A 27,377-nucleotide genomic window follows, 5' to 3' on the forward strand; every position below is an offset into this window, starting at 1 on the left:
GTGCACTAATATTTGCAGAAAAATGTAAGTGAGCTCTCTGTAGACTTTTATTCACTTAGAACGTCTGTTAAACGTGTAATTTGAACAAGGGCGTTCAAACTTTTGCATTTTATGCATTATGTTTTTATATGTAGCTGAATTCAGAAGTGAGTGGGCTGTAGAAGAAGGTAGAAGATGACTATAAAAGCGTTTAGGTCAATCAGCCACAACTCCTGCCCACAAAAACATCTCTGTAGTTGCTTTCCACACCAGCAGTGGTTTCCTGCAGATGAAGATCACTGAGCTAGCAGTAACAGAGTTCATCATCAGGTAAACAGCACTTTTGTGTCATCCTATTTACTACAGTTCTAATATTATTCTAAAGAAAACATTTCTAATGCTGATAAGCTTTTGTGTGTGTGTGTCTTTGTGTGTGTGTTAGAACATAAATGACTAATTTGCTAATAAATGCATTTATTGTTTCAACCAACAAACTGTAGCTGGAAATCTCAGGGAAGTGATTTAATTTTTAAATTGTAAAATGTAAAAATGCCATGAAACATTGATTTAAAATTGATTAAGAATCCTAAAAATGATTTATGAAATTAAATTGTCACTAAAATGAAACTGTTGTTGAGGAAAGGTTTAAAGGTTTAGGCTGAAAATTGCTTCACTGTCCCCAAAAACGTTTTTAATCTTTTTCAATACTCATTGAAAAAGTCAAAGTTCAAACAATAAAACACCGACATCCAGCAACATCAATCAAGTAGATTTAGTTCATACAGTCATATGCAATAATTTGGGCACCCTGGTCAATTTTCTAAGTGTAAATAAGTGAAAACATCCTCTGCCAATGCACTTTTTAATGTAGATTTCAATTGCTGTCTATTTGCTGAAGTTAACAGAAAAAAATAAAATTAAACTAAAAGATAAAATGTGTCCTGTGGAAGTTTTGTTTTATTTTTTGTAATATGGTAAACGAGCAAATGAATAGAAATCGTGCACTAAAATTTACAGTCAAATTACATACATACATAAGTGTATTCAACGTAGAAGACATGTTAACTTATTTTCACTTAAAAAGTCAACAAAATACGTTGGTGGCCTCTTATTCTCCAGAGTGTATTTTGGTTTTTCCATCTGAATTTACAGAACCAAATCGTAAGGCAAATTATTCAGTAACTGCATGAAACAAATGTAATTTTTTAAAATGTATTTATTTGTTTTAAAAGCTCCCCTCAAATTAACAGAACGTGTTTTATGATACACATATTGCTATATGCTTACAATTTACTGCTGAAAGCCAAAAATCCTAGACACTCTTTGTATTTTTTTATAAAAAAATTTTTACAGAGCAGATCACTGAAGAGATGCCATCTGTTTATAGTTTATAGCCCAGATAGGTTCAGTTTCTTTTATTATAAGCATTTAAAATTACATTAACCATCTATTTAACTGGAAAGAAGACAGTTACAGCTCTCATATGACACCCACCGTTGAATGTAGCTTATGAAATATGAAAGTTATGAAGAATATGACGAAGTGCGTTTTGGAACCACGTGTGATGGTTCCGTTTTGGAACCACGTGTGATGGTTCCGTTTTGGAACCACGTGTGATGGTCATGTGTTTACTTGTTTAAAATGTGACGGAAACAAAGGTTATTAGATGATGTTCTTTACATATCAAAGTAAATATGATGTCACATTGAGACAAATACATGAGAGAAGAATGTATTTAAAGGCAGAAGTGGCTGCTTTGTTTGTATGCATTTAAAGATTGACAATGTTATTATTTGATCTGTAGTTATAACAGGATAAAAGTGAATCAAAATTCAGATTCATTAAAAGCACTGCCAGATTTATCGATTTACCATAACACGTTTGCTCATTCATAAACAAGGATTACAGGCAAATTTAACCACGTGTGCAATGTGAGACGTTGCTGTGCTTTTACCCATTTAACTTGCATCCATAATATGACACATGAAATCCCACACAAAATAACGCCTGAACCACTCTGGCCGTAATTTTCCCCACAAGTGGATTAAATTAGATTTTTTACAATCTCTTTTTTTACAAATTCCTCTCACACTTTCAGCTGACCCTGTACTTAAAACAGCCTTTCTATCTGCATCAAATTAAATATACGGTCCTTTGAAATTTACAAAGGTTATGTTATGTTTTATTTAAACCAACAGCATTAATTTACACAGCAATATTTATAAAATATCAACATTCATAGTGTTCTTTCTATTGGAGGTGTTTGTTCTAAACTCTAACCCCTAAAGTGACACTTCTGAAAATACATTTATGGCATTTGGCGGATGCTCTTATCCAGAGCAACTTACAATTTGATCATTTTTACACAAATGTAAAAATGTAGGCAAATGTAGTGTTCAGAGTCTTGCCCAAGGACTCTTATTGGTATAGTGTAGGGGGCTTACCCAAGGTGGGGGGATTGAACCCCAGTCTACTTCATAGAAGATGTATTGTTACCCACTACACTATACCAACCATAAAATACCTACCTTTTTTATTATTGTTTTCCTTATTGTTTCAAAAAGTCTTTTTCGATTTCATTTAAAGTTAAGAGGAAAGATTTGGATTTATCATAAATTTAATGTTTTAAACAAAATGTTATCCCACATTTTCATGTCAAAACACAAGAGTTTTAGTCCATTGGTGGAGCCTAAGTCTGAAAATCAGTGTGGAACATTTAGAATTGTCACTACTGAAACACATCATTTCTGCAAACAAGTAAACATTTTTGTAATTTAATGAAAAACTTTATGATTTATTGTGTGTATAGCTGTTCGAAAGTTGTGTTTGCTAGTCATGTACTGGCTGCATTATCGAGTTCCGCTCAAAATGAACTAAAATTGTCACTATCGAACCGCCACAAATGAAACAAATGAAACAAAAAATGGAATGTTCAATCATTTGTTTTAATACAGTAAACTTCATTAAGGTACAGTGTAACTCAATGTTTTACTCTAAAGTCAGTTACTTTTCAGCTCTGACGTTGAGTATGGTACAATGATCCATGTACGTCTGTATTCTGTCGAGACCAAAGGCTATCCCCTTCAACCCCAGGCCTCCAACATAATATTATGAATAAAAAGAAATCTTTCAATACTGGCTAAACACTTACACTAATAACTGTTCTAAGTCTAAGTTATCAAAACATGTTAAAAAGGAAAGAGTCTTCAGACGCTGAGTTTGTGGAAGAAGGAAAAAGGCTTCTTCTTTATTTCAGCATCAGGTGGCACAGGGTCTCAAGAGACCCCAACTGCACAAATACAGTGTTCCAAACAACACTTTATTATATACCATTTATCTGGGGTAATTTGATATCCCCCCACCTAACTTCTCAAATTTTGATGTTAGCTCATTCTTTAATAGGTACATCTCCATCAATTTGGTTATCGCATGATGACCTCACTCCTAAAAACTGGTTTCAACAGGTTTTTACCAGCCGGCTCTACTATTCAAGGTCAACTTGCCCCTCTCTTCACTGGGTCAGTATGTACACACAGGCCTGTCTTTGAACCCAGTGGCTTTCCAGTCAATCTAATTGTGGTGAAATCTTAAATACTAAAATGCGTTGAATCATTTCATAAAGAATCATAAATCAAAAAGAATAATTACGGCGTTAGAAATGTAATCCTCTACACTCTCAGAAATAACAGTATAAACTGTCTCTGGGGCAGTACCCTTCTTGTTACTGGGGTGGGACCCTCAAGGGTACATCTCAGTACCTTTAGTCAGGGAACATAACTGAACCATAATCCACTGTTACCCCGTCTGACTCCACACACCCCGTCTCATCTCCAGTCTTCTTACTTGTCCTGTTTTAAAACTTGAGGTTATAAAAAGTAAAAAATATATACTTTTCCACTAGGAAAAACTTATATAAGGTGCACAATTGGACCTTAAAACCACTGCTGTACCTTTGAGGCTACATTTGCATTGTTTGTACCTTAATGAATGAAAAATGTACCTGAACAGAACCTTTATATCTAACAGTGTACAGACTGCATTGCAATGATTTTCTTAGAATTAACTCAGTTATTGGTGTTTAATTATTCCTTATAAATATTTTATTTCTTCCTGTACAATAAAATAAATCATAGAACAAGTGAGAACACTCACTGATCATAGTTGGCAAAGTTTCCATCTTTTAACACTGACTTTGTTGTCATTAGATTTCATACAGGTTTGTGTTCAGGATGGCCTCGAGTGTTGGACCTGTTGAAAACACAAGAAACGGCTTAAGCATTGTGACCCAAGTGGTTCCAGAAGGAACAGAGCAATATGGCCTCTGGACTGGAGTCTCCACTGGAGGCCCAGTTAAAAAACTTCTGCATGGAGAGCCGAAGGCACTGGGGGTAAAACTGTTCTGGTCTAGTTTTGTTTAATATTTACACTGGGCATGTTTACATGTTTCTTTGCTCTGATTGTCTCTTGTTCTCATAGACTGTCCAGATAATGATCGGGATCATGACGATCTTTTTTGGCATTATTAAAACAATACCACCACACCCAAGTTTGGGTGTCATTAGTGGTGTCGTCTACTGGGGATCATGTCTTGTAGGTTATTTTGTGTATCCTTCGTATTCCTGTAGTTCTCGATTGTAGATTTATTCAGACTTGATAAAAATAGAAAATAATCTAACTTTCAGGCCTAATTTTCATTCTTCTTTTACTTCTTCTTCTTCTTCTCTTCTCTTCTTCTTCTATGCTAGTATATCACCTCAGGTTCTTTGTCTGTTGCTGCAGGCAACAAAGCTAATATCTGTGTGGTAAGTAAACACAGCCTGTATAGTATTGTTATCATATTAGTGAGATTTCATTCTTAATTTTTTAACTTGGAAAGACAAATAAAGATAATGTTTAAATAAAGTTTAAACTCAATGGCAACTTTATCAGAAGCCCCTCTCTTTCACACCTCGCTGGGGTACAGTTATTAACTCTAGCTAAGCTACTGATTCACACTTTGCTTCTTATAAAGTGTGAATAAAATATTTCAAGTGAAATTTATACATAATTTATATATATATATATATATATATAATATATGTGTGTGTGTGTGTGTGTGTGTGTGTGTGTGTGTGTGTGTGTGTTTGTGTGTGAATTATTCTGCCTTTTACGCTGTTGTCTGTTTCTCCTCTCGTGTAGGTGAGAAGCTCTCTGGTGATGAATATAATCAGCGCCGTGGCTGCAGGAGTAGCCGTCATTCTGCTGTCTCTTGACATAGCCATTCAGCAAACTTCTGACAGATATTACAGATGTTCATATGGATATCATTCAAGTTCATTCAGGTCTTCTTATGAACAGAGCAAGATGTGTGACGCTGTCACCTGGGTGTGGGTGTGTATCTCTCTAATCAAATTGCTCTAATTTTGCTGCCAGTTTAATTGACAAATTTTGTCAATGTTATATTTGGTTATACTTTACATTAGGGGCCACGAATTAATTCATGATAATTCACTAAGTAATTAAATGTTCATTATTTACATGTTGATTAATTACTCATTGAGCACTAGTCCATAGATAATTTACTCATTTATTTTGTACTGACTGATGATTATTACACACATAATAACCTGATAAGTTGTGTTCACTCATATAAATTAGTAACATGAGAACCAGAAAGTACCTCATGTGAGAAATGTGTTATCGTTGGGTTCAGCTTTTTCTCATGTAGCAAAGATTCTTTCGTGGAAAATGGACTCTTTTCTGCAGTTAACAGGTAAATGTTTTTCAGGTCCAGTCAGGTGGAATCAGTGGAGTGCTGCTGATATTCTCTCTGCTCGAGTTCATCATCACCATCTGCACTTCTGCGTTCGCCTGCAAAGCCACCTGCTGCGCTGAATCTCTGGTCAGTGAGACGCCTTTGTTGTGTTTTTAAATATTTGACTGACAGCTGAATGTTCATGAATTGTTCTTTTTTGTTACAGACCATGATTCACCTCAACAATCCTGAAAGACGCCATCTGGCTGTAAATGTTTAAAATTTGAAAGAATATTTCAAAAGAGGAAACTATTTTTCTGAGTGAATTCCTCTTATGTTGTAAATGTATGTGTGTTAAGTTCTGAAGCTATATTTCTTAAGTCCTATTTTCTTCTCCTAAATTCATTTTAATAGTAAGTCCTACATTCATTTCTGTTAAGTGCTGCATTTTCTTTTTTTTACATTTTTTCTCTTAAATTCTAAATTGATTGTGGTTACATTACATTTCTGTATTTTAAATGCTACATTTATTTTTTTCCTAAGGTTTAAATGTAGTTTAAAGAGATTTAACTTAGCATACATTGTGGCAGGAAAAACACACACACACCACTTACACACAAAATAATGTAGAATCGTGTATGGGGTATTTAGGTGTCAGTCACAGCTGCCCACACACATAAACAGGTCTATCAAAACCTCCAGCAGTTTCCTGATAATAAAGATTATTTTTGTGTGTTTCCTTCTGTGTGGTTTGGTTCTGGTTTTATTGTAAAGACAAAACATTTATACTGCTGATATATATATATATATATATATATATATATATATATATATATATATATATATATATATATATTACATTTTTCTAATATGTATAGAACCAACTGTCAGAACAAATATCATATTAGGTATTATTTGTAAAATGAGCAAATACAACTTTAATATATATTTCTCACCTCATTTAGGGCCAGTACTAGTTAAAGAAATCAGAAGTAAATGTAATTACAAGTTTGGAGTAATAAGTAAAGTGATCTCAGAGAATTAGTGATTTGTAATGGAATATTTTTGCTACCGGTCAGTGATGTGTCAGCTTCTTATTTTGGAGCATAACCTTAGTTTTGTGTTTTAGAGCAGATTTTTTGTCCAGCTGAAACTTTGAAAGGCCTGTTTTGGACCCTGTGTGAGTTTGTTAACCTCCCTGAGGGGTGTGTTTGTTTATTGCTTCCCCAAACACTAAAATTGGCTTCAAGGTAAAAATGCACACACTACAAAAGTAAAACTGAACCTACGAGTGTGAGGTTTGAGGGGTGTCATGTACTGACAACTGTGCCCCCCTCATTTTAAAATGACTGTTTTGCCCCTGGCATTATTTACCGAGAGGTGCAGAGGAGAATTTGGCCGGCCTGACAGTCTGCAAAACTAGGCTCAACTGGTCTTGTTCTAATATTTGAATGAAACCTCAAAAGGATGAGCAATAAAGAATGTTTTAGAGGCTGTTTTGCTGTTGGTTGTCAAAGGGATCATTATGAAAGTAAGAGTAAAAGAAAAAAATGATCTCATAGTAAAATCAGTAAAGGAAAGAAATTACATAAAGGTAAGACCACAACTGGGGTTTTTTAGCTTAGTCAGCCACATCTCCCACCCACAAAGTTTCCAAACCAGCAGTGGTTTCCTACAGATGAAAAGTGCTAAAATAACAGCAGCAGAGTTCATCTTCAGCTAAATAGTATTTTGTTTCCCTTCATTTAGTGTGTGTGTGTGTGTGTGTGTGTGTGTGTGTGCGTGGTTGAATGTGTGTGTGTGTTAAAAATACTAAAATGTTCAGCTTACTACTGTATTAATTAATGCAGTGAACAGACTGTAGCCGTAAATCTCAGATGAGTGGCTTAATTTTTACATTAAAATTTACCCAATGTCAAGACATACATCTTTACAATGTTTTTAATTTGGGCAAAAATATCCTGCTAAAGTCAAAGGATATTCTTCACCTGCACTGTGGAATTAAGATGATACTAAAGTGAAAATATAAATGATATTATTGGGGAAATATATTAAAAGTTTAGGCAGAATTTTCTTGTCTCTCAATGTGTCCCTTCTAGCAGCCAGCACGATTGGTGGCGTTCATACAGTCATGTCTGGGCAGCCGTGGTTGAACTAAAAGAGGCTTCACAACTCCAATTTTTATATCTTAGGAAAAATGCCCCACATATATGTAGGTGACTTTGTTAGTGGTATTTTTCTATTGTTACTGATATTGTTGATAAAGAGATTGTCTAGCTTCACACATTATTAGCCATAAAACAGCCTATCTTTGAAGATTTCTTTTCAGATCTGAAGGTTGGTTTTATGCATTTTACATTTACATCATTTAGCAGACGCTCTTATCCAGAGCGACTTACAAAAAGTGCTTTGTCTATCCAGAGAAAGAATCTTTGCTAGCTACCAATAGGTTAGAGAGAAAGACAGTCCTAAACTTAGATACTGCTAGAATCAGAAGGTCATTGACACCTAGTGAAAAGGGACAGAGTTAAACACAGAACAGTGCAATACAATACAATACATAAGTGCTGTACAATACATTACAATCAATACTTAATTTAGTGCTCATTTAAGTGCTGAATAAACAGGTGTGTCTTCAGTCTGCGTTTGAAGACAGCGAGAGACTCTGCTGTACGGACAGCCAGTGGGAGTTCGTTCCACCACCTGGGTGCCAGCACAGAGAACAGTCTAGATGTTTGCCTTCCGCGCGCTTTGAAGGATGGCGGGTCAAGCCGAGCTGTACTCGAAGCTCGAAGGGCTCGTGGTACAGTTCAAGATTTGACCATTGCCATCAAGTAGGGAGGGGCTGGTCCATTTTTGGCCTTGTAAGCAAGCATAAGGGTTTTCAATCTGATGCTTAAGATGTCTTGACAGTATTTATAAGATGTCTTTAGACATTTTCTTATGCCAAGACATCTCAAGAACGTCTTAAGACATATGAGTGAAGACACAATCTTTGTCTTGAGACATGAAAGTTAACGTCTTAAGACAAAGAAGTAATTATTTTGTGTGTCTTGAAGATGGGGCATGACTTAAGACATCACTTTGTCTTAAGACATAGAGATGTTGTGTCTTAAGACAGTTCAGTTGAGTCCAAAGAGTCCTGTGGTATGAGTGTGGTATTCCTGTGGTACTGTCAAACTGAAAATTACAACTGAGGACTACCAGGATTACCACAGCACTGCCTAATGTAAAATATAATGAGAATATAATTATATAAGAGAGAATATAAATATGTCCTCAAGAAACAGCCTGCTGTAATCTTATGGTTTTTGTGTGATATTACTAAAAGAACATTCACTAAGGTTTTACTTGCTGTACATTTGATTATTGCAGAAATATGTTTACAGTAGCAAAACAGCAAAAGAAAAAATAAATTCTTAAACCATTTACTTTACCTTAAAATGTTTAAACTTGTTTCCTTATATCATTGAAGTTCATGGTAGAATAACTTTTGATTTATCTCCATTGGTAAATGTTACAATCACAGTCAGCCACAGCCTTTTGCTCATTTGCAGGAAACATGCTATGATTAACACAACATTGATCTATTTTCAAATGTACAATTGTAACAAGAGACAACAAGCTAGGAACCAAGATAAAACAACTTTGAACTAATAGGAAGTAAGTGTACTTAACAGCTAACCTGAGTACTTTAGAGATTACATACCACCAAAACCTAACACAAAAAAAGCACTTGGTTCACTCTCTTCAACATCTACACTTCTGTTTATTCTCCTAAACAGATCAGGGCTCCCCAAAGTTAGACCATTAGGACTTTTAATTTGGCCCAACAGAAAGAGAGAACAAACTTTTTATATACCATGTATAACTTTAAAAATTATTATCTCCAGGTATTTGGAAAACACAAACAATAAACAAATGTATTTGAGTAGTTATATAAAGAGCTATATTGTTTCGTAACGTAAAATTACATAATAAACAGATTTTTGTTTAAATGTCCAACTTCATATTTTCACTTTAATATATTAAGACATGGCCTCCAGTGATGCTTTGTATAATAATGCTGTACAGCTGTCTTGTGTATTTCAAGGGTTTGCAGTTTTCTATTCTGTGTCTAGATTAAAACAAACAAACAAACAAACAAAAACAAAACAGCACAGTTCATTAAGTACAGAGAGGCACGAACCGGATAAAAAGCTCTATGGGAGGACAAACAAAAGACTAGCGGGAGTTTCAGTCCAATCAGAGCGCGAGACTCCGCCGCTTGGACGTTCGGTTTTGAAGCGCGAGCGCTCTCCACCGTTTTTCCTTTTAAAGCCAAACGCGACCGTTACAGCCGTTCACAGTGAGCGAGTCTCTGAGGTCGCTAACGCGGGCAGTTTATCGAGTTTGTTTAGCGAGTGTTAAACCTGGATAAGACAGTCTCTTACACTCCTTACTAAGACAGCGCCGCCTGCCGGGTGACGCTTTCAGCTCCCAAAAACGAGGATTTTCAGCTGCGTAGCTGACTAAAGTTAACTGACTGGACCGAGTGGAGTGGCGACTGGAGTTACGACTGCAACGGTCAGAATCTGCCTTTAAAAGGTGAGTAGTGATTAAATGAGATAAGCAGCCTCACTAACAGTCAGCTGGAGTAAACATTTTTTCTGTATTTCTGGGTCGATCTGCCGAGTGAAGACACCAGCGTTAGGTTAGCGTATGTAGTTAGCTAGCTAGCGGCTAAGCGGCTTGTCTGTTTATACCTCGCGGCTGCGTCAGGTGTCGCTTAGCACCCAGCAGCGCACTGTAACCATACCGCCCAGCTTCAGCTCTGTACAGCTGTCTCACCCAGCAGCGCCCTGTAAACATACCGCCCAGCTTCAGCTCTGTACAGCTGTCTCACCCAGCAGAGCACTGTAAACATACCGCCCAGCTTCAGCTCTGTACAGCTGTCTCACCCAGCAGCGCCCTGTAAACATACCGCCCAGCTTCAGCTCTGTACAGCTGTCTCACCCAGCAGCGCCCTGTAAACATACCGCCCAGCTTCAGCTCTGTACAGCTGTCTCACCCAGCAGAGCACTGTAAACATACCGCCCAGCTTCAGCTCTGTACAGCTGTCTCACCCAGCAGCGCCCTGTAAACATCCCGCCCAGCTTCAGCTCTGTACAGCTGTCTCACCCAGCAGCGCCCTGTAAACATACCGCCCAACTTCAGCTCTGTACAGCTTTCTCACCCAGCAGCGCCCTGTAAACATACTGCCCAGCTTCACCTCTGTACAGCTGTCTCACCCAGCAGAGCACTGTAAACATACTGCCCAGCTTCACCTCTGTACAGCTGTCTCACCCAGCAGAGCACTGTAAACATACCGCCCAGCTTCAGCTCTGTACAGCTGTCTCATCCCAGCAGCGCACTGTAAACATACCGCCCAGCTTCACATCTGTACAGCTGTCTCACCCAGCAGCGCCCTGTAAACATACCGCCCAGCTTCAGCTCTGTACAGCTGTCTCACCCAGCAGCGCACTGTAAACATACCACCCAGCTTCACATCTGTACAGCTGTCCCTTCCCAGCAGTGCAGCCATGGAGACTCATAAGGTTTGGAGTATAGACAGGTGAGATGCTGTGCTAGTGCGCAGCAGAATCAGTCAGTTGAAGCATTTAGGTAGCTGGAACAAAGGAAAGGCTGCCTCATAATTAAATCTAAGATTGATCTTAGTGCAGCAAGGTTAACACACTGAAAAACACGACAATGAGACTGAACATAGTCCGTCAGTTTGTCTAGTTCAGAGAGGGTAGTAATGATTTTAATTTGCTCAGTTTACATTTACTACAGTTACATTTACTCTAGCAACGTCTTGGTGGATTTGTACTTTCCAGAATATTTTAAAAATATATTATTTGTGCTTTAGATTAATAATCTATGTTTTACTCGGCTACATTTTAGTCAGTAATATATAATGGCCAGTTTGTTTTGTGTTTTTTATTGTTATGCCTGCTGTTATTGTTTTGCTGCATTTACCTCGTGTGTCTGTTTTGTTTTAGATGTTTCTCATCAGAAACCATCTGAAGCTGAGCGACTGGTGAGACTCAAGTTTTAACTTTTTAAATAAAACTATATGAATGTCAGACAGATGTTTAGATTTGGTGGGTATTCCGAACAAATATATTTCATGAAGTATTTATTGTAATACAGAAGAGCAGAATGTTTAGGTAAAGCTGGGTTAGACTACTCAAATATCTGCGCGTTGTTCCTTCAATTTATTAATATGTTATTTGCCATTACAGCTGTATTCAAAATATCGATATGGCAATATCACCAACACTGTATCAATATGCATGAATTTACTTCTTCATTGTACTTTAATGTGTAATACTGCAAGTCTCAGAGCCCTACAATTTATAGCATACAGCATGTGGTAAACATGCTGTAATAGAGTTTAGCGCTTATTAATAATCATTTCATGTAATAATTCTCTGTGAGAGAGATTAGAGGCATTGAACTCTTCAAACGTCTGGTTCTTGTCACTGCCACTGTGAACAACTCTGACTCTGTGAGTTCTTCCACAATGGAACATTTCGTATCAGACTACTTTTTTGCATCTTAATGATGAAATTGTGCTTAAAAATTGTGGAATTCTCCTTTAACACAGCTTTTAACAGATACAGATATCAGTGCGAAGCTCACACCTGCCTCAGCTGCAAATGATCATTTCTCTTGCGTGTTGACATTGGCATATTAGAGGATGAAAACAATAGAATTGTGAATTATCTAATCAACTTTGTTGTTTTCAATCCTTCCCAAGGAACATTCTCTCTTTGGGCCTCATCCAGTATGGTGGCAGTCCATATCATTCTCAACACTCAACTGTGCTCTTACCCAAGTGGCCTCATCCTGATGCTTCTTTCATTACACTGAACATCATTGTCTGAACATCAGCTATGCGTGTGAGCTGGGTGCCATGCTGGAGTTCATGCATAGGTATTATTTAAAGCCTTGTCACATTTCTTTGTGTACTAAATGCTTGAGTTGATTTTAGATGAGTAAACGTATGTATACTGTACATTATATTCTACTTATAAAGGGAATATATAATGCTTTCCCTTTTATTTACTGTGTTATGTAGCTTTTTGTGCATGTAAGATACAAAGCTGAAAGTATATGCCAGAGGGAGAAACTCTCTCCCAAAGAAACCACTTTTCTCAGCTGCCTGAGGGCTGGAGTTCCCCAGCCCTTTTCCTTTGTTACAAGATGATGTAATCCCATAACACAATCCTTATCGCCCACCTACCAGCGAGCTTGGCATGCCCTCACACAACGCAACGCATCTACTGGAGGCCGTGTATTGGCGGAACCGCTCTGGCGCTTAATCAGTCAGAGCCAAGTGAGTGAGCTAACTAATCAGAGCATACTGGGCTTAAAGACACACGAGCTCTAACAGAGCGTTTCAGACAGAGGGTGAGTAAACAATTACAGTATGAGAAAAATAATGTGTTTCTGGAACACTGAAGCATGTAAATGTTTTATAGTAGACCCCAAAAATAAATTTATGGACATTGGAAATTAGCATAATAGGTTCCCTTTAAATTCAGCCTGCTTGTGTATGCAGTTCCAAAAGTAATTTCAGATTTGTTGTCTTAAAATTGATTTTTTTACAGATGCATTTTCCTCATATCTCTGACAAAGAAGACCAACACTGAAAAAAAAGGAAGAAGCGATGGGCTGTGAATCTGACAGCTCTCTCACTCAACATGGATTTAACTCTAAAAGGAGAGATCGGTAACAGCATTAGCAGTGTGATATCAGTAATGTTAGTGTTCAGGCATTATGGCATGGACATATGCACATCGAGTTATCTGTGTCCTGTTTCCTGTGTCCACATATGTCCGCATAAAATGTCCACAGCTTGGCTCTATTCCAGCTCCCAGCACATCTGAGTCTGGTATTAATTGTTTGACAGCTGATCATTATCTGGTTCAGGTATGTTAGGAGTGCTGCTGGGGTTCAGACCTCTGTATTACTCTGTTGGTCAGTTTTTCTTTTTAGTCCATATGAATTTGTCTTAAAATTGTTTCCCATCATTTATAATTGTTCATAGTACTATATTGCTAATAATTTTAGCATAACTTATATACGGAATAACAGCAGACCTTAAAATCAGATTCATTGGTTTGTGGAACTGTGTATTTATTGTAGTATATTTAAAATTTCTACACAAAGACAGTTAACATGTTTTTCCCTGTCTGTAGAACATATCAAGTGTGATGACGCTATTGTACTATGCATATACACAGTTGTAAAAACAATAAACAATAACTGTAATCTATATTTTTTGAAAGCTATGTGGGTTCTTTTTCATGGGCTATGCTTTGGATTGCTGAGTAAATTATTTGAATGTAGAAGTATTCTGAATTTTTAACAGATTAACAAGGAAATACAAAATTAAAAATAGTGAAATAGTAAAATAGTAATTTTTCCATAACCCTTTAAATTACATTACTGTAATTTATGCATACTTACTATTGTTCTTTGTTCTCCTTCTTCTTATTATTATTTTAAAAGTTCATAAAATGACACCTTCATTAAAAAACAAAGCAACTGTAAAATAGTAATTGTAAAAAAAATATTTTTAACACATTTTTAAAACATTAAGGGTTAATTACTATAAAAAGGTATTTGGAACCGAATTCAATTTTTAAATTTTGCAGCAACGCTGTATGACAAAATAGTTGCATAAGAGTCTTCCCTCTTCTACTACCACCATGTTGAAGGCATGGTCTGAACTCACAAATAAATTTTCACTGATTCCATAAGCTTTTCTAATGCAACAGAAACATTTACAGGGGAATTCCACATTTTTCTAAACTTGATTCTGTCATCGCGATGTAAACAAAGTCATTTAGTGGTTTCATATAAAATGGCTTATTGTAGAGAAAGTTACAGACTGGGAACCATGTGCCTATTATTATTATTATTATTATTATTATTATTATTATTACTTTTGTTGTTTAATTTGTTCTGAAATGTATAAATGTAGTATATACTAACGTATGTAATGTTTGTATGTTTATAAAATAATATACAATATATATATTAAAATAAGTGATACCATTATGCATCCTACATAGAACAAAAAAAATAAATAATGAAAAATATTTAATTACTAGAATTTTTGCTATAAATAATGTTACGTTTTAAAATTCCCTTAAAAATATTTAAAAGTAAAAGATTTATTAAAAAATAATTTAGGTAAAAGTTAAAATACGTATTATGCATCCTACATCTTAAGACATCTTGGGATGTTATTATTGCCAAGACATCTTAAGATCCGTGTCTATAGATATGTCTTAAAGACATGTCTTCATTTCTTAAGACATGCCTCAAGATGTCCTAAGACGTCTTCATAATGTGCCTTTAGACATGTCTTAAGACATCCCAAGACATGGTCATGGCTGGGTATGTAATTGAACAGCACTTGTTTATGAGAAGTATAATACTGAGAACAGCTGTTCATTCAGCTGCAACTCTCACGCATTTGCCAGTATCACGGGATGATATGGACTTCTTTACCCAGAACTCTCAGGAGGATCACATGACTGGGCTACTTCCCTCTGACTCGGATCCGGATAAATTCAGGGGTTTTTTTACTACAATGCTCAGTGTTTTTTGAAAATTCCCCTCCTAGCTCAGGTCAAGCTAAGATATCTTTTGTTGTATCCTGTTTAACCGGAAAAGCCTTAGAATGGGCTACAGCTAGTTGGACTGCGATTCACCACAGGTGATACGCCCAATTCCTCACACAATTGAAGACTGTGTTCGATCATCCTGTAAGAAGGGAAAGTATGTAAGCTACGCCAGGGAACGTGCTCTGTAGTTGATTACTCGCTGGAGTTTCGAACTCTCGCTGCTAGCAGCGGGTGGAATGAGGCGGCGTTATTAGTGATGTTTCGCCAAGGCTTGAATACTGAAATCTTAAACGAACTTGCCAGTAAAGACGATGATCTAACTCTCGACCAACTCATTACGTTAGCTATTAAATTGGATCACTTGTTGCACTCTCACTCAAGACCGAAGGCTACACGTGATCAGAGGAGGGGATTGCCTCGGGGAAGGGTTCTGCCAGAGCACCCAGAAACCACAGAACCCATGCAATGTGATTCTTCGTGGCTATCTCCAGAAGAAAGGCAGCATCGTTTGCCAAACCATCTTTGTTTGTATTGTGGCAAGGCAGGACACCAAGTTTGTGAGTGCCAAACCCGCCCACAAAAAACTAAGGCGCCGACCCCTGGACAGCACGTGGAGTTGTGGTGGGTGTTCCCACAAAGGGGTTGGTTTCTAAATCTGTAATGTTGAACGCAGTTATATACTGTCATCCCCATTCTCTTATCATTTCAGCTCTGATCGACTCGGGAGCAGAGGGAAACTTCATTCACGGCAAACTCATGGAGCAGCTGCAGATACCAGTGAAGTCACTCGAGACTCAACTAAAAGTGGCAGCGTTGGATGGAGGACCAGTGCGTTTACGCACCATCTCCCGAGTCATGCACCCAGTGGAGCTACAGATCAGTGCATGTCACAAGGAAACTCTGTCCTTTTTAGTTCTAGACCACTCAGAATTCGAAATCATTTTAGGACTTAGGACTTTAGAAAAACACAATCCTGTAATTTCTTGGCCAGAACATACCATTACCAAATGGTCGGACTATTGTGCCCATTCTTGTTTAATCACTCCATCCATAGCCCTTTTGTCCACATTTATTGAAAGCCCCAACGCTGACACTATTGTTGAGATTCCCCCCGAGTATTCAGATCTAAAGGAAGTTTTCAACAAGAAAAATGCCACCAAATTACCCCCGCATAGATCCTACGACTGTGCTATCGATCTGGTCGAAAATCCCATTTTCCCCAAAGCACGAGTCTACCCGCTGACACAGGAAGAACAAAAAGCCCTTGATATCTACATTCAGGAGGCCCTAGAACAAGGCTTTATCCGGCCCTCTATGTCCCCCATCGCTTCTAGTTTCTTTTTCATTAAAAAGAAAGATGGAGGACTTCACCCATGCATTGATTATAGGGCCCTTAATCAGATCTCAGAAGCCTACCCCATCCGCTTCTCTTAGTTCCGGTAGCACTAGAACAACTCAAAGGGGCTAAATTCTTCACTAAGCTAGATTTACGCAGTGCTTATAACTTGATTCGAGTGAGGAAGGGAGACGAATGGAAAACCGCGTTTTTGACCACCAGGGGGCACTACGAGTATCAGGTGATGCCTTTTGGGCTCTCTATCGCCCCCTCGGTGTTCTAGGCATTCATCAACGACACCCTCAGAGACATGTTAGGCCAGCTTGTTATTGCTTACTTAGATGACATCCTAGTTTACTCGCCTGATCTAGATACACATGTGAAACATGTTTGTTCAGTTCTCCAAAGACTCCTCGAGAATAATTTATTCTTGAAAGCGGAAAAATTTGCAGTCAGTATCCTTTCTAGGATATATCATAAGCCCCCAAGGAGTCACTATAGATGATAACAAGGTAGATGCGATAGCTCAATGGTCCACACCCACCTCAGTAAAGGACCTTCAAAGATTTTTGGGTTTTGCTAATTTTTATCGCTGAATTATTAGAAACTTTAGCCCCATAGCCTCCCCATTAACCTCCCTATTAGAGGGTAGTCTAAAGAAGATCATCTGGAATGACTCCGCAGAACGTGCATTTCAGAAACTTAAAGAAGCGTTCACCACAGCCCCCGTTTTGAAACACCCAGACCCCGCACAGCCGTTTATAGTAGAAGCTGATGCCTCAGAAACAGGAGTTGGGGCTGTACTATCACAAAGGTCAGGATCTCCACAAAAACTACACCCCATAGCTTTCTTTTCCCATAAGTTGTCAGCTACTGAGAGGAACTATGGTATCGGGGACCGTGAACTGTTTGCGGTTAAGCTTGCCCTGGAAGAGTGGCGTCACTGGCTCGAGGGAGCCAATTTTCCTTTTACCCTTCTGACAGACCACAAGAACCTTGAATACCTCCGCACAGCCAAAAGAATTAATGCCAGACAAGCCCGGTGGTCACTTTTCTTTGCCAGATTCCTCTTTAACATCACTTTTAGACCCGGTTTCCGCAATACTAAAGCTGATGCGAGAAACTGAATTGTCCAAACATATACTCCCTCCAGAAATCACCATCTCTTCAATTCGCTGGCAGATCGATGAAGACATCGAAAAGGCACTCGCTAACCAAGAAATACCCACTCAGTGCCCTCCAGATAAACTGTATGTCCTGGAGGCCTTCCGTACCCTTCCGACATCCTGGCGAAACCCGTCCACTTAAACTTTTATCACATCGCTACTCGTGGGAGTCAGTGATTAAAGACATTCACACTTCTGTTTCCTCCTGTTCAGTTTGTTCACAGCGCACGACCCCAAAGATGCTACCTGCTGGAAAATTAGTGCCCTTACCCATGCCTAATAGACACTGGTCCCACATAGCGGTGGATTTTGTCACTGATTTACCCGTTTCACAGGGATATACCACCATCCTAACAATAGTAGACCGGTTTTCCCGGGGAGTGAGGTTTGTCCCTTTTGCGGCAATTCCTAGTGCATTTCAAACTGCTCAGACCTTGTTTCATCATGTGTTTCGGAGGACATAGTCTCAGATTGGGGCCCTCAATTCAGTAAAGTAAATCAAGAACTGGGGAAATTTCTGAGAATTTTCTGTTATGAGAACCCCTTGGACTGGGCTGAATACTTAATTTGGGCAGAGATCGCACAAAATTCTCTAACCAGCTCTACTACAGATATGACCCGTTTCCAGTGCATTTTAGGCTATCAACCCCCCTTAGCACCTTGGACGGGTGCACAAACTGATGTGCCTGCAGTCGACCAATGGATGAATTGGAGTGAACAGGTGTGGGAGGAGACGCACCAATGCATCGAGCATGTGGTTCAATGGCACAAGGAGAAAGCAGATCGTCATAGAAGTCCAACACCGACGTTTCAACCGGGAGATCGAGTATTGCTGACCACCCGGGACTTCCGCAGATCAGAGGGAAGTTGCAAAAAAACTCCAGCCCAAATACATCGGACCCTTTAAAGTAGAGAAACGGGTCAATGAAGTCACATATAGGTTGAACTTAGCCCAGAGATTCAGGGTTTCAAGTTCTTTTCATGTTTCTCTTTTGAAACCTGTTGTTGCAGGGCCCTTGGATGAGGCAACCCCAGAGGACACACCCCCACCACTGGAACTGATAGATGGGGCACCGGTGTACGCTGTCCGTATGTTGCTGGACTCGCGGAGACGAGGTGGGATCCTGCAGTACCTGGTGGATTGGGAGGGGTATGGTCCGGAGGAGCAATGTTGGGTTGCTGCTAAGGATGTGCTGGACCCGGGGTACCGCAACGCATTTGCCAGTATCACGGGATGAAATGGACTTCATTACCCAGAACTCTTGTGAGGATCTTAGGATGACTGGGCTATTTCCCTCTGACTCGGAGAATGCAACGGACTCCAATACCCTCAATCCTCAGGCGGATCACATGACTTCTGACAATATCTCACGCTCCTATCAGCGCTCTCGTACTCCAGAGTACTAACTATTTGCACCTGTGCTGTCTGCTGTGTATTTGACCCTTTGCTTCGACTCTGCCTTTTTGCCTTAACCCTTTTGGATACTGTTCCCTGTGATTTTGGTGTTCTGTGTTTTTGACCTTCTGGACTGTTTTTCGACTTGCCCTTTTGTCTTGCCCCTTGGTTTTGTTCACACAGTGATAGGATCATCGTTGTGTTTTGTATTAGCTGTTTGGCTTTGACCCATGCTTGTTTTTTGACTCCGCTTTTGCCTGACTCTATTAAAACTCCTTTCACCTTTTTACACCGCGAGCGTCTGGATTCTGTTGCAGTGTCACAGATACTTTCACATTATCTGATGTGTACTCCTTGTTCTTTCTGTCTCTGACAAATACTGGAATGAGAGGGATTTCCAAGTCCAGGTGTATATTTATGCATAATTGTTCTTGTATATTGATTCAAGAAAAAAAAATTCATATATGTTGTCAGATGCTCAACCTTCAATATTCAAGTAGAATATATCATCTTTTGTGGAATAAACAGATGAACGTTTTTCAGGGCCATTTCTATGATATGGGTGGAGTGCTGCTGGTTTTCTCTGTGCCTCAGTTCATCATTTCCATCTGCACTTCGGCACTCTGCAAAGCCACTTGCTGCACTGATCACTTTGTCAGAAAGATGAGAGATTAAAGCAACAAAACACTTTATTTTAAGGAACAGAGTTTGAGGTTCTTCAGCACCTAGTGTCTTTTGCTTAGTAAAGCCCAAATTAGACCCTTTGAAATAACTTATTTAGCGCGTATTAAGTTTTTTATCATTATAATTCCCATTAGGATATAATTGTTTTCTTATGTGCTGATGCTTGAATCCCTACTACTATATTCGTAGTTGTAATATTGTGCAATAAACACCTTTTTATGCAAGTTATTGAGTATGAATTCTCACCTAAACTCACATCATTTTAATGTGTATTTGATTTCTATAGCTTCTAGGTAGCATCATTTCCTTTATTATTCTTAATTTACTACTGTTTAATACAGCTAATAAGAGATTATAACTAATACCTCAACACATGTTCTATATTCTTTGAGAATTGAGAGGGGGGCTGAGTGGGTCACGGCCTTCCACAAAAAGTAAAGGGATCTGTATTATTTCCTTTTTCTTTCATGAAAAAAATGTCCTGTCTGTTCTCTTTTCTAGATTTTTAACATTAGACCCCCTGGATAAACTAAAGTCATTTGCACGAATTCATGACATAACCTTACAAACAAGCACACCAAGCCATGTCACTTTGGTTTAAAAATGGAGAAGCTTGCCTGACTAAATGTTGTTTTTTTATTTTTTTTATTTATTTATTTATTTTTAATGTAAGAAATACACTTAATTCATTAACTGAGAAAAGCTAGGCTGTTACACCTACTTGATGTGTATCTTCTTGACAGCTTCTAAGTGTAAGAATCATTCATATTGACACAGATATAAAGTACTAATCCTGGTTAAAAGAATACAGGGGTAAACCTTACATGAATATACTGTGAAAACAAATCAATAGATACGTCCCCTCATTGTCAGACCTTCCACCAGGGGGCGCCCCAAGACCATTTCAAACTCTGTTCTAAAGTGCAGTCTTGGCCATTACAAATTAGTGTTGTATTGGCAAACATGCAAGATATCTCATTAACTAGATTTTCAATGCTTTGAAGAAAAATCTTATAAAACTCTTAAAGACAGGATGCTGTGAACTTCACAAAGTTTTTATATTGGGCTTTGGGTCACGTAAAGGCCAATTTTCCATTTGGCAAGGGTTGGGCTTGCTTTCTACTAGGTGAAATTTTATGTAGGAGATCTGCCTTTTTTACAGAAATGTGTAAGAAATCTGCACTTATTTTCCCATTGCAAGCTCTGAAAAGAACATGATTTACCTTAACAGTATGTACAAACATTTTTAGCTAAACAACATTTAACACGTTAAACGTTCATAAGGAAGGCTGCAGATAGGTGCATGGCATTCTGGGACTCACTCATGCTCCTCATTGCTCTATCAATTGGCCCAAAGTCCTAAGTGGTGCCACTACACAGAACCCCTCCCACGCAATGAGTCAGCTGTCCTGGTGACCCACACAGCCTGAGCAAAGTCTTAGAGACATGTAACCAAATATGACCCACGGTGTGGCCTTTCTTCTGCAGGAGCCCTGGCCAGTCTACAATTCTAGCCCTCACAAGTGCCACGGACTGCCCACCCTTTGGCAGTGGGTGCCCCCAGTCCTCTCTCAGCGCGATGACACCTCCTGGCTCTGCACAGTTTCTTCTTTGCCATGCACTGGTCACAGCAATGCATGTACAACGACACAACTGTGCGATAGCCCAGCCAGAAGAATCTCTGTCATAGCCTTTTCAGCGTCTTGCTCATGCAGAAGTGCACCATGACAGCCATTACATGCACCGCATGTGCTAGTGGCATAACAGACACTATGTATACGCACAAAAACAATAAATAGACAAAAATAAATAGACAATTGAGCTCTACAGCTCAGCCACAAGGATCAAACATTAGGCATAGTACAGTGGCCTCACTGCAGAAAAGGAGGCAGGGCTCAGGAAATGAGGCTAGGACTCGGGTGTCTCATGCCTCTCGCAGCTGTCATTATCCTCCCACCATCTTACGTTGCTGTCAATCTCCTCCCACTATCTCTTGGGGCTGTTATCAGTGCCTGGGGGTCAGGTGCATGGCTTAATAATAAATAGATAACAAATGCAGAATAAACCAGGGAGACAAGTGTACTGGTGTATAGACAGTGTGTATACACATGTAAATTGTGATAAATATGTGCTGCATTTTCAGGGGTAGGTCCAAATTAAAGTGCAAGGTGCAAAGTAAGTTTTCAGTAAACAATGTTATGAATTTTTGTTCAGATGTTCAGTCCAAGTTAAAGAAGTCAGTCAGCAGTAACACGGAGAGAGTTTGGTGTAAGATTAAAGTTCAGTGTACATATAGTTTTATAGTATAGTAGTATTGTTTATATTCATGATTTGGTGGATGCTGTGGGTGTGACCAGTTTGAGGGTAAAATCTATTGTCAAACTTGGTGTTTCTGGCTTGAATGTTCTGAGTTCTCTTCCCAGGTGGCAGCGAGTGGAAAAGGAAGTGGCTGGGGTGTGTGGGGTCTGAGGTGAGACTGCCACCCTGTGTCTTATTCTATGCCAACACCACAATATTAACCATTAAAAATTTTGAGATTTGAATCAAAAAGATTGTATGCAAATATAGTTGGCATATAGAGATAGGAGTAATTGATGAGAATTTAATCTGCTTAATCATAGCCTACAATTTAATCTTTTCTATTCTGAAAGCCAATGGATGACAGCAATGCAAAAACAAAGCATGTATAATTAGACCAGTTCTAATTCACTACCAGGTTTAGGTCTGCTCTAATGCAGCCTGTATGAATATGTATGACTATATATTTAAATAAGTAAATAAATTGTAAAAATTGATGGCTGCTTGATAGGTAAAGGATGAAGTGTTTGAATATATAGTGCCAACAGTAAAGTTTGGTGGAGGAGGGATAATGGGCTGGGGCTGTTTTGGTCCCCTGGGTTCAAGCAAAGGGTGATGTTAATGCTACAGCATACACAGATATTTTAGACAATTATATGCTTCCAACTTTGTGGTAGCAAGCAGCAGAGTGGTTGGTGAGTCAGTGCTGTGTGAGATAGAACATCATGCCATTGGGGCAACAAGCCTGGCCTAGCAGGTAGATGGACGCCGGCCACGGAAGTTCAGCAGCAGCAATGGGCTGTGGGTCACGTGCAGCGTGGACAACAGACTACTTATCACCACTCACCATCACAGGTTTGCTGATGTCTCTACTGCGACCAGGTTTGCTCACACTTACTGAGAGGGACACATCAACCATCTGGCAAGCAGCCATCGTCCAGTTCAGGCCAGTGTTGATGGCATGGTAGGTGGCTGAGAAGGTTGGATGGCAGCAGGGTGGAGCACTGCTGTTGCTGTCATCGCTCCTAGCTGCACAATACTTTAGGCCTGAAGTTGTGTGCTGGCTGGAATTGTGTACACGCCCAGACTTGGTCACAGTTCGCCAGGGGATCAGCTGACCTTTGAAGTAGCCGTCTGTTACTAGCTGGTGCAGGCTTTGAGAAGGCTCTGGGCCGTGGCTGTGCAGACGGCCACAGACAAAGGCTCATGGTAGGCATGTGGGCTCCAGAAAAGGGAGTTTATGTTGTTTAACGTTGTTGTTGTTTGTTAGTTTAGGTCATGTGTATGTTAATTGTGCTGTGGGTTGTCAGAGTATTTGCACAGAAGAGGGGGCTCACCATTAGCGTGGAGTGTATGGCCAGTGGCGACCTCCCCCATGGTTTTACAGCTCTGTAGATGCCTTCCTGGGGCTGTACTACAGAAACTTTTTGTCTTACCTTAAGATCTGACAGGTCAAGATTTTTCACAAATTCATATTACAGAAGCAAATCTTATCTCAAGTTAGGAAATCTTAACTTACTCGATCGGAGTCAACAATCAACTGTTGTGTCTGTTACCTAGCAACCAACCATACACACACAGCTGAAACATAAACAAGTAATCAAGTTAGTTAGCCAGACATCTAACGTTAGCTATCATTACTGATGTAAAAAAGGTCAAATAAAACTAAAGCTCAATCAACTGAAAGTTAAGAATACTGTTTCAGGGCTTTGTGATGTTTATTAGAGAGTCACTGCTCTCCAGTTTCAGTTTCATTTCCCAAATACTTTAGCCAAGTGCGCTAATGTTATTCCTCCTAATAAAGACACACATTCAGTTCTGTCTCCTCATTTTTCACCACCATAACTGTAAAATTGTATCAAATGAGTTTTTGTCAAACATTAACACCTGAAGGAAGTAAGAGGGGATGGTGGAGATCATGAGTGCAGTGCCTGAGTTTTAAAAAAAACGATGTTTGAGGAAAAAAAAACTCACAAGTCAAATCACTATTTTCAGTGTGGATAAATGTAACGTCATTATGCTAGTTATAGTGAACTATGCTGCCTGTCACTGCATAAAACAATAGAAACAGACAATTAAAACAGAAGTTAAGACGCTCTGGGTTTGTCTTAAAGTTAAGAAAATATTTAGGATATTTTGAAAACCTTGGGATGTTTCTGTAACACCGTTTTCTAATCTGGAAATAAGATAAGATCATAGACTTCAGAACTGTTGTTCTGTAATAGCTTCTGTCCTAACAGTCTTAACTGAAGTTGCCAAGACAAGATAAGACATGCACTCAGACAGAAGCATTGCCTCTCTTTGTTTCTTCTTCTGCTGACACTACAATATAAAATATTATGTTATACGTGACATGATATGATATGATACAGGACATGATAGTTGCATGACTTCAGGTGACCAAGATATTTGTGTCTTATCACAAAAAAGGAAAGGGTGAGAGTGGGTGGGCTCCCTTCCATTCTGAGAAAGAGAAAGGATGGAGAGTTGTATAGGAGCTGAAAGAGGCCTGATGTACTGAGCATTATGGACACATTCTGTCAGCATGTTCTGTAACTGAACTAGTGCAATTGATGGGATGTGTGCAAGCCTCTATTACTAGTGCATATGAATTTGAGTTAGGGCTGCACAAAACATGGGAGGATCAAAAAGAGGGTGGAGATATTACACATGCAGCTCATTACATATTTCACTTGATCAACTAAAGTTTAAGCAACTCGCAGCACAGTTGCATTTTCCTCTACATTTAAATTAAGGTGTAAATTTTTAGATTGGAGTCTGATCTACTCAATATGTTATAATTGTATGTTCTCTGATGGGTAAAAGTAACAGAGAAAAGTCATCTAGGAATACAATAATGAAACAAATGCACAACAAATTGAGCACTTAACCACAATTGCCACACTACATAAAGAGTTTTGCAGTTTGAAAACCTCCAGCAGCTTCCTGCAAATCAAGAGCACTGAACTAGCAGTGTAAGGAAAGTAAGCCTTTCATTTTCTGGTAAATATTTATTTTTATTCTATTTTTTCAAGTTTGATTTTAACATGTGGCACCTGAGCACATTATTCAAAACTGTTTATTTTGGCAGTGTGTGTGTTTGTGCTTGTAATCTAGTTTGAAGAACAATGTTTGGTTCCAGATTTCTCCTGGACTCCTTTAGCCATCACAGGAATATATTTAATTCTATCAGAAACACCTGATTTAACACAATAAAGTACTGATTTGATAAACCAGGGATTGAATGAAAACTAATTACTAATAATTAGTAATAATCTGAGCACAGATTAAGACTTCATCCGGATTGTAAAATGATAATAATAATAATAATAATAATAATAATAATAATATTTTTTACTTATATAGCACTTTTCATGCCGTTGGCAGCTCAAAGTGCTTTACAGACAGGTGACAAAGCTTAACAGTAATACTAGAAATTATAAGTATTAATTTAAAATCATATAAGAAAATGACACAGATGAATTTAGAAGATAAATACCAAGAGATGTAGAGTTTTAATTAAGGCTTAGTATCTGCAGATCTAAGATCACGTGCTGGAACATAAACAGACAGACACTCTGTGATGTAAGTGTGCTTTAAGGTCATTTAGCGCCTTAAAAACTGGTAGCAGAACTTTAAAATCTATTGTGAATTATACAAGTAGCCAGTGCAGTTCTTTTAAAACAGGACTGGTGTGATCTCTATGTTTTTTTTTGTTTGTTTGTTTGTTTGTTTTTTTGTTATGATGCTGATGAATTTTGTATGAGTTGTAAAGGATGTGTCCAGTAAGAAGATCTCTACAGTGATCAACTCTGCTGTAACAAATGCATGAACAAGTTTCTCTGCGTTGCTCTGAGACAGAAAAGGCTGAAGTGGTATTTCTCAAATGATGAAAAAGCTAATTTAGTGACTGCGTTTATATGCAGGATAAAACAGAGCTCAGAGTCTAAGATCACACCCAGTTTTTGTACCAACGATCAGTATTTCATTTTTATCATGATTTAACTGTAGAAAACATCTGACACACAGCTGGTTAGTCTGTCTACAGAGTCTTGATCATCAGAAGGAATGAAATGTATAACTGGGTGTCATCAGCATAGCTATGAAAGTGTATATAATATGTTTCCTAATGACCTCACCTAGAGGTAGCATGTACAAAGAAAAAAGAAAGGCCCTAAAACTAAACCTTGAGGGACTCCAAAAGAAATGCTAAATATTTTTGATGAATGATTTCCCATTGAAACCATGAACTACCTTTTACCTAAATATGATATAAACCATTCTAAAACTGTGCCCGAGAGGCCAACCCAGCATTTAAGACATTGGATTAAAACCTTGTGGTCAATGGTATCAAAAGCTGCACTAAGATCTAATAAAACCAGAATAGAAGGATTCTCTGCATCAGCACTGAGCCTGAGGTCATTCACAATGTGAACCAATGCTGTCTCAGTACTATAGTTAGAACGAAAACCTGACCAAAACTTCTTATATAACTTGTTTGATATTAGATATGCATTTAATTATTTGAAAACAACTTTTTCTAAGATTTACTTAATGTATGTTTAACTTAAGGTATGTTTGAAATTGGTCTAAAATTATTTAGTACAAAAGGATCCATGCTGCTCTTTTTTAGAGGCTTCACCACAGCAGTTTTAAAAGCGTCTGGATGTTACTGCTGATGTAGGTGGCTTATCAGGAACATTACAGGAGCTTGTTTCAGCTGGTTGAGCTATGCTCTGTCTTATCAGGTCTATTTTATTTTGAAAATAAATTGCAAACTCTTTGCAAATTTTAGAAGACAGACGATGAGACACTAGCAGAAAAGGTGGGGTTAATTAGTCGGTCTATGGTGGAAAAAAGGAGTTTGGTATTATGCCTGTGTCTACTAATTACACTAGCGACGTATGACTGTCTGGATATCTTCATAGCATTATAATAGATTGAGATCTGCTCTTTGAGAAAATCATAATGTACCTGCAGTTTAGTTTAATTTAAGACAATTCGGAGTCAGATCTGTATTCGCTAAACTATTATAAATGAATTTAAACTTCTCAACTGTTTCTGGGTCAATGTAACGCTTTTTAAAGTAACTTTCATAAATATAAAGTAAACTTTACAA

General features: G+C 38.4%; 1 protein-coding gene across 2 annotated transcripts in view; it reads left to right on the top strand.

The window, feature by feature from the left end:
• Nucleotides 1-219: 219 nt before the first annotated feature.
• Nucleotides 220-27,377, top strand: part of LOC118807589 (membrane-spanning 4-domains subfamily A member 4A-like) — a 40,997-nt gene continuing 13,839 nt past the window's right edge. Inside the window, exons 1-7 of one of the 2 annotated variants that reach the window (XM_036569624.1) lie at nt 220-309; nt 4,185-4,367; nt 4,456-4,569; nt 4,725-4,781; nt 5,158-5,349; nt 5,747-5,860; nt 5,940-6,033. In XM_036569624.1, coding sequence (XP_036425517.1) covers nt 4,209-4,367; nt 4,456-4,569; nt 4,725-4,781; nt 5,158-5,349; nt 5,747-5,860; nt 5,940-5,993 — 690 coding nt within the window. In that variant the 5' untranslated portion in view covers nt 220-309; nt 4,185-4,208 and the 3' untranslated portion in view covers nt 5,994-6,033. Of the gene's footprint in view, nt 310-4,184; nt 4,368-4,455; nt 4,570-4,724; nt 4,782-5,157; nt 5,350-5,746; nt 5,861-5,939; nt 6,034-27,377 lie in introns of those variants that run through there. The other variant, XM_036569626.1, reaches the window with a different exon arrangement.

The sequence above is a fragment of the Colossoma macropomum genome, unplaced genomic scaffold (genome assembly GCF_904425465.1).
Source record: "Colossoma macropomum unplaced genomic scaffold, Colossoma_macropomum, whole genome shotgun sequence".
NCBI classification, from domain to species: domain Eukaryota; kingdom Metazoa; phylum Chordata; class Actinopteri; order Characiformes; family Serrasalmidae; genus Colossoma; species Colossoma macropomum.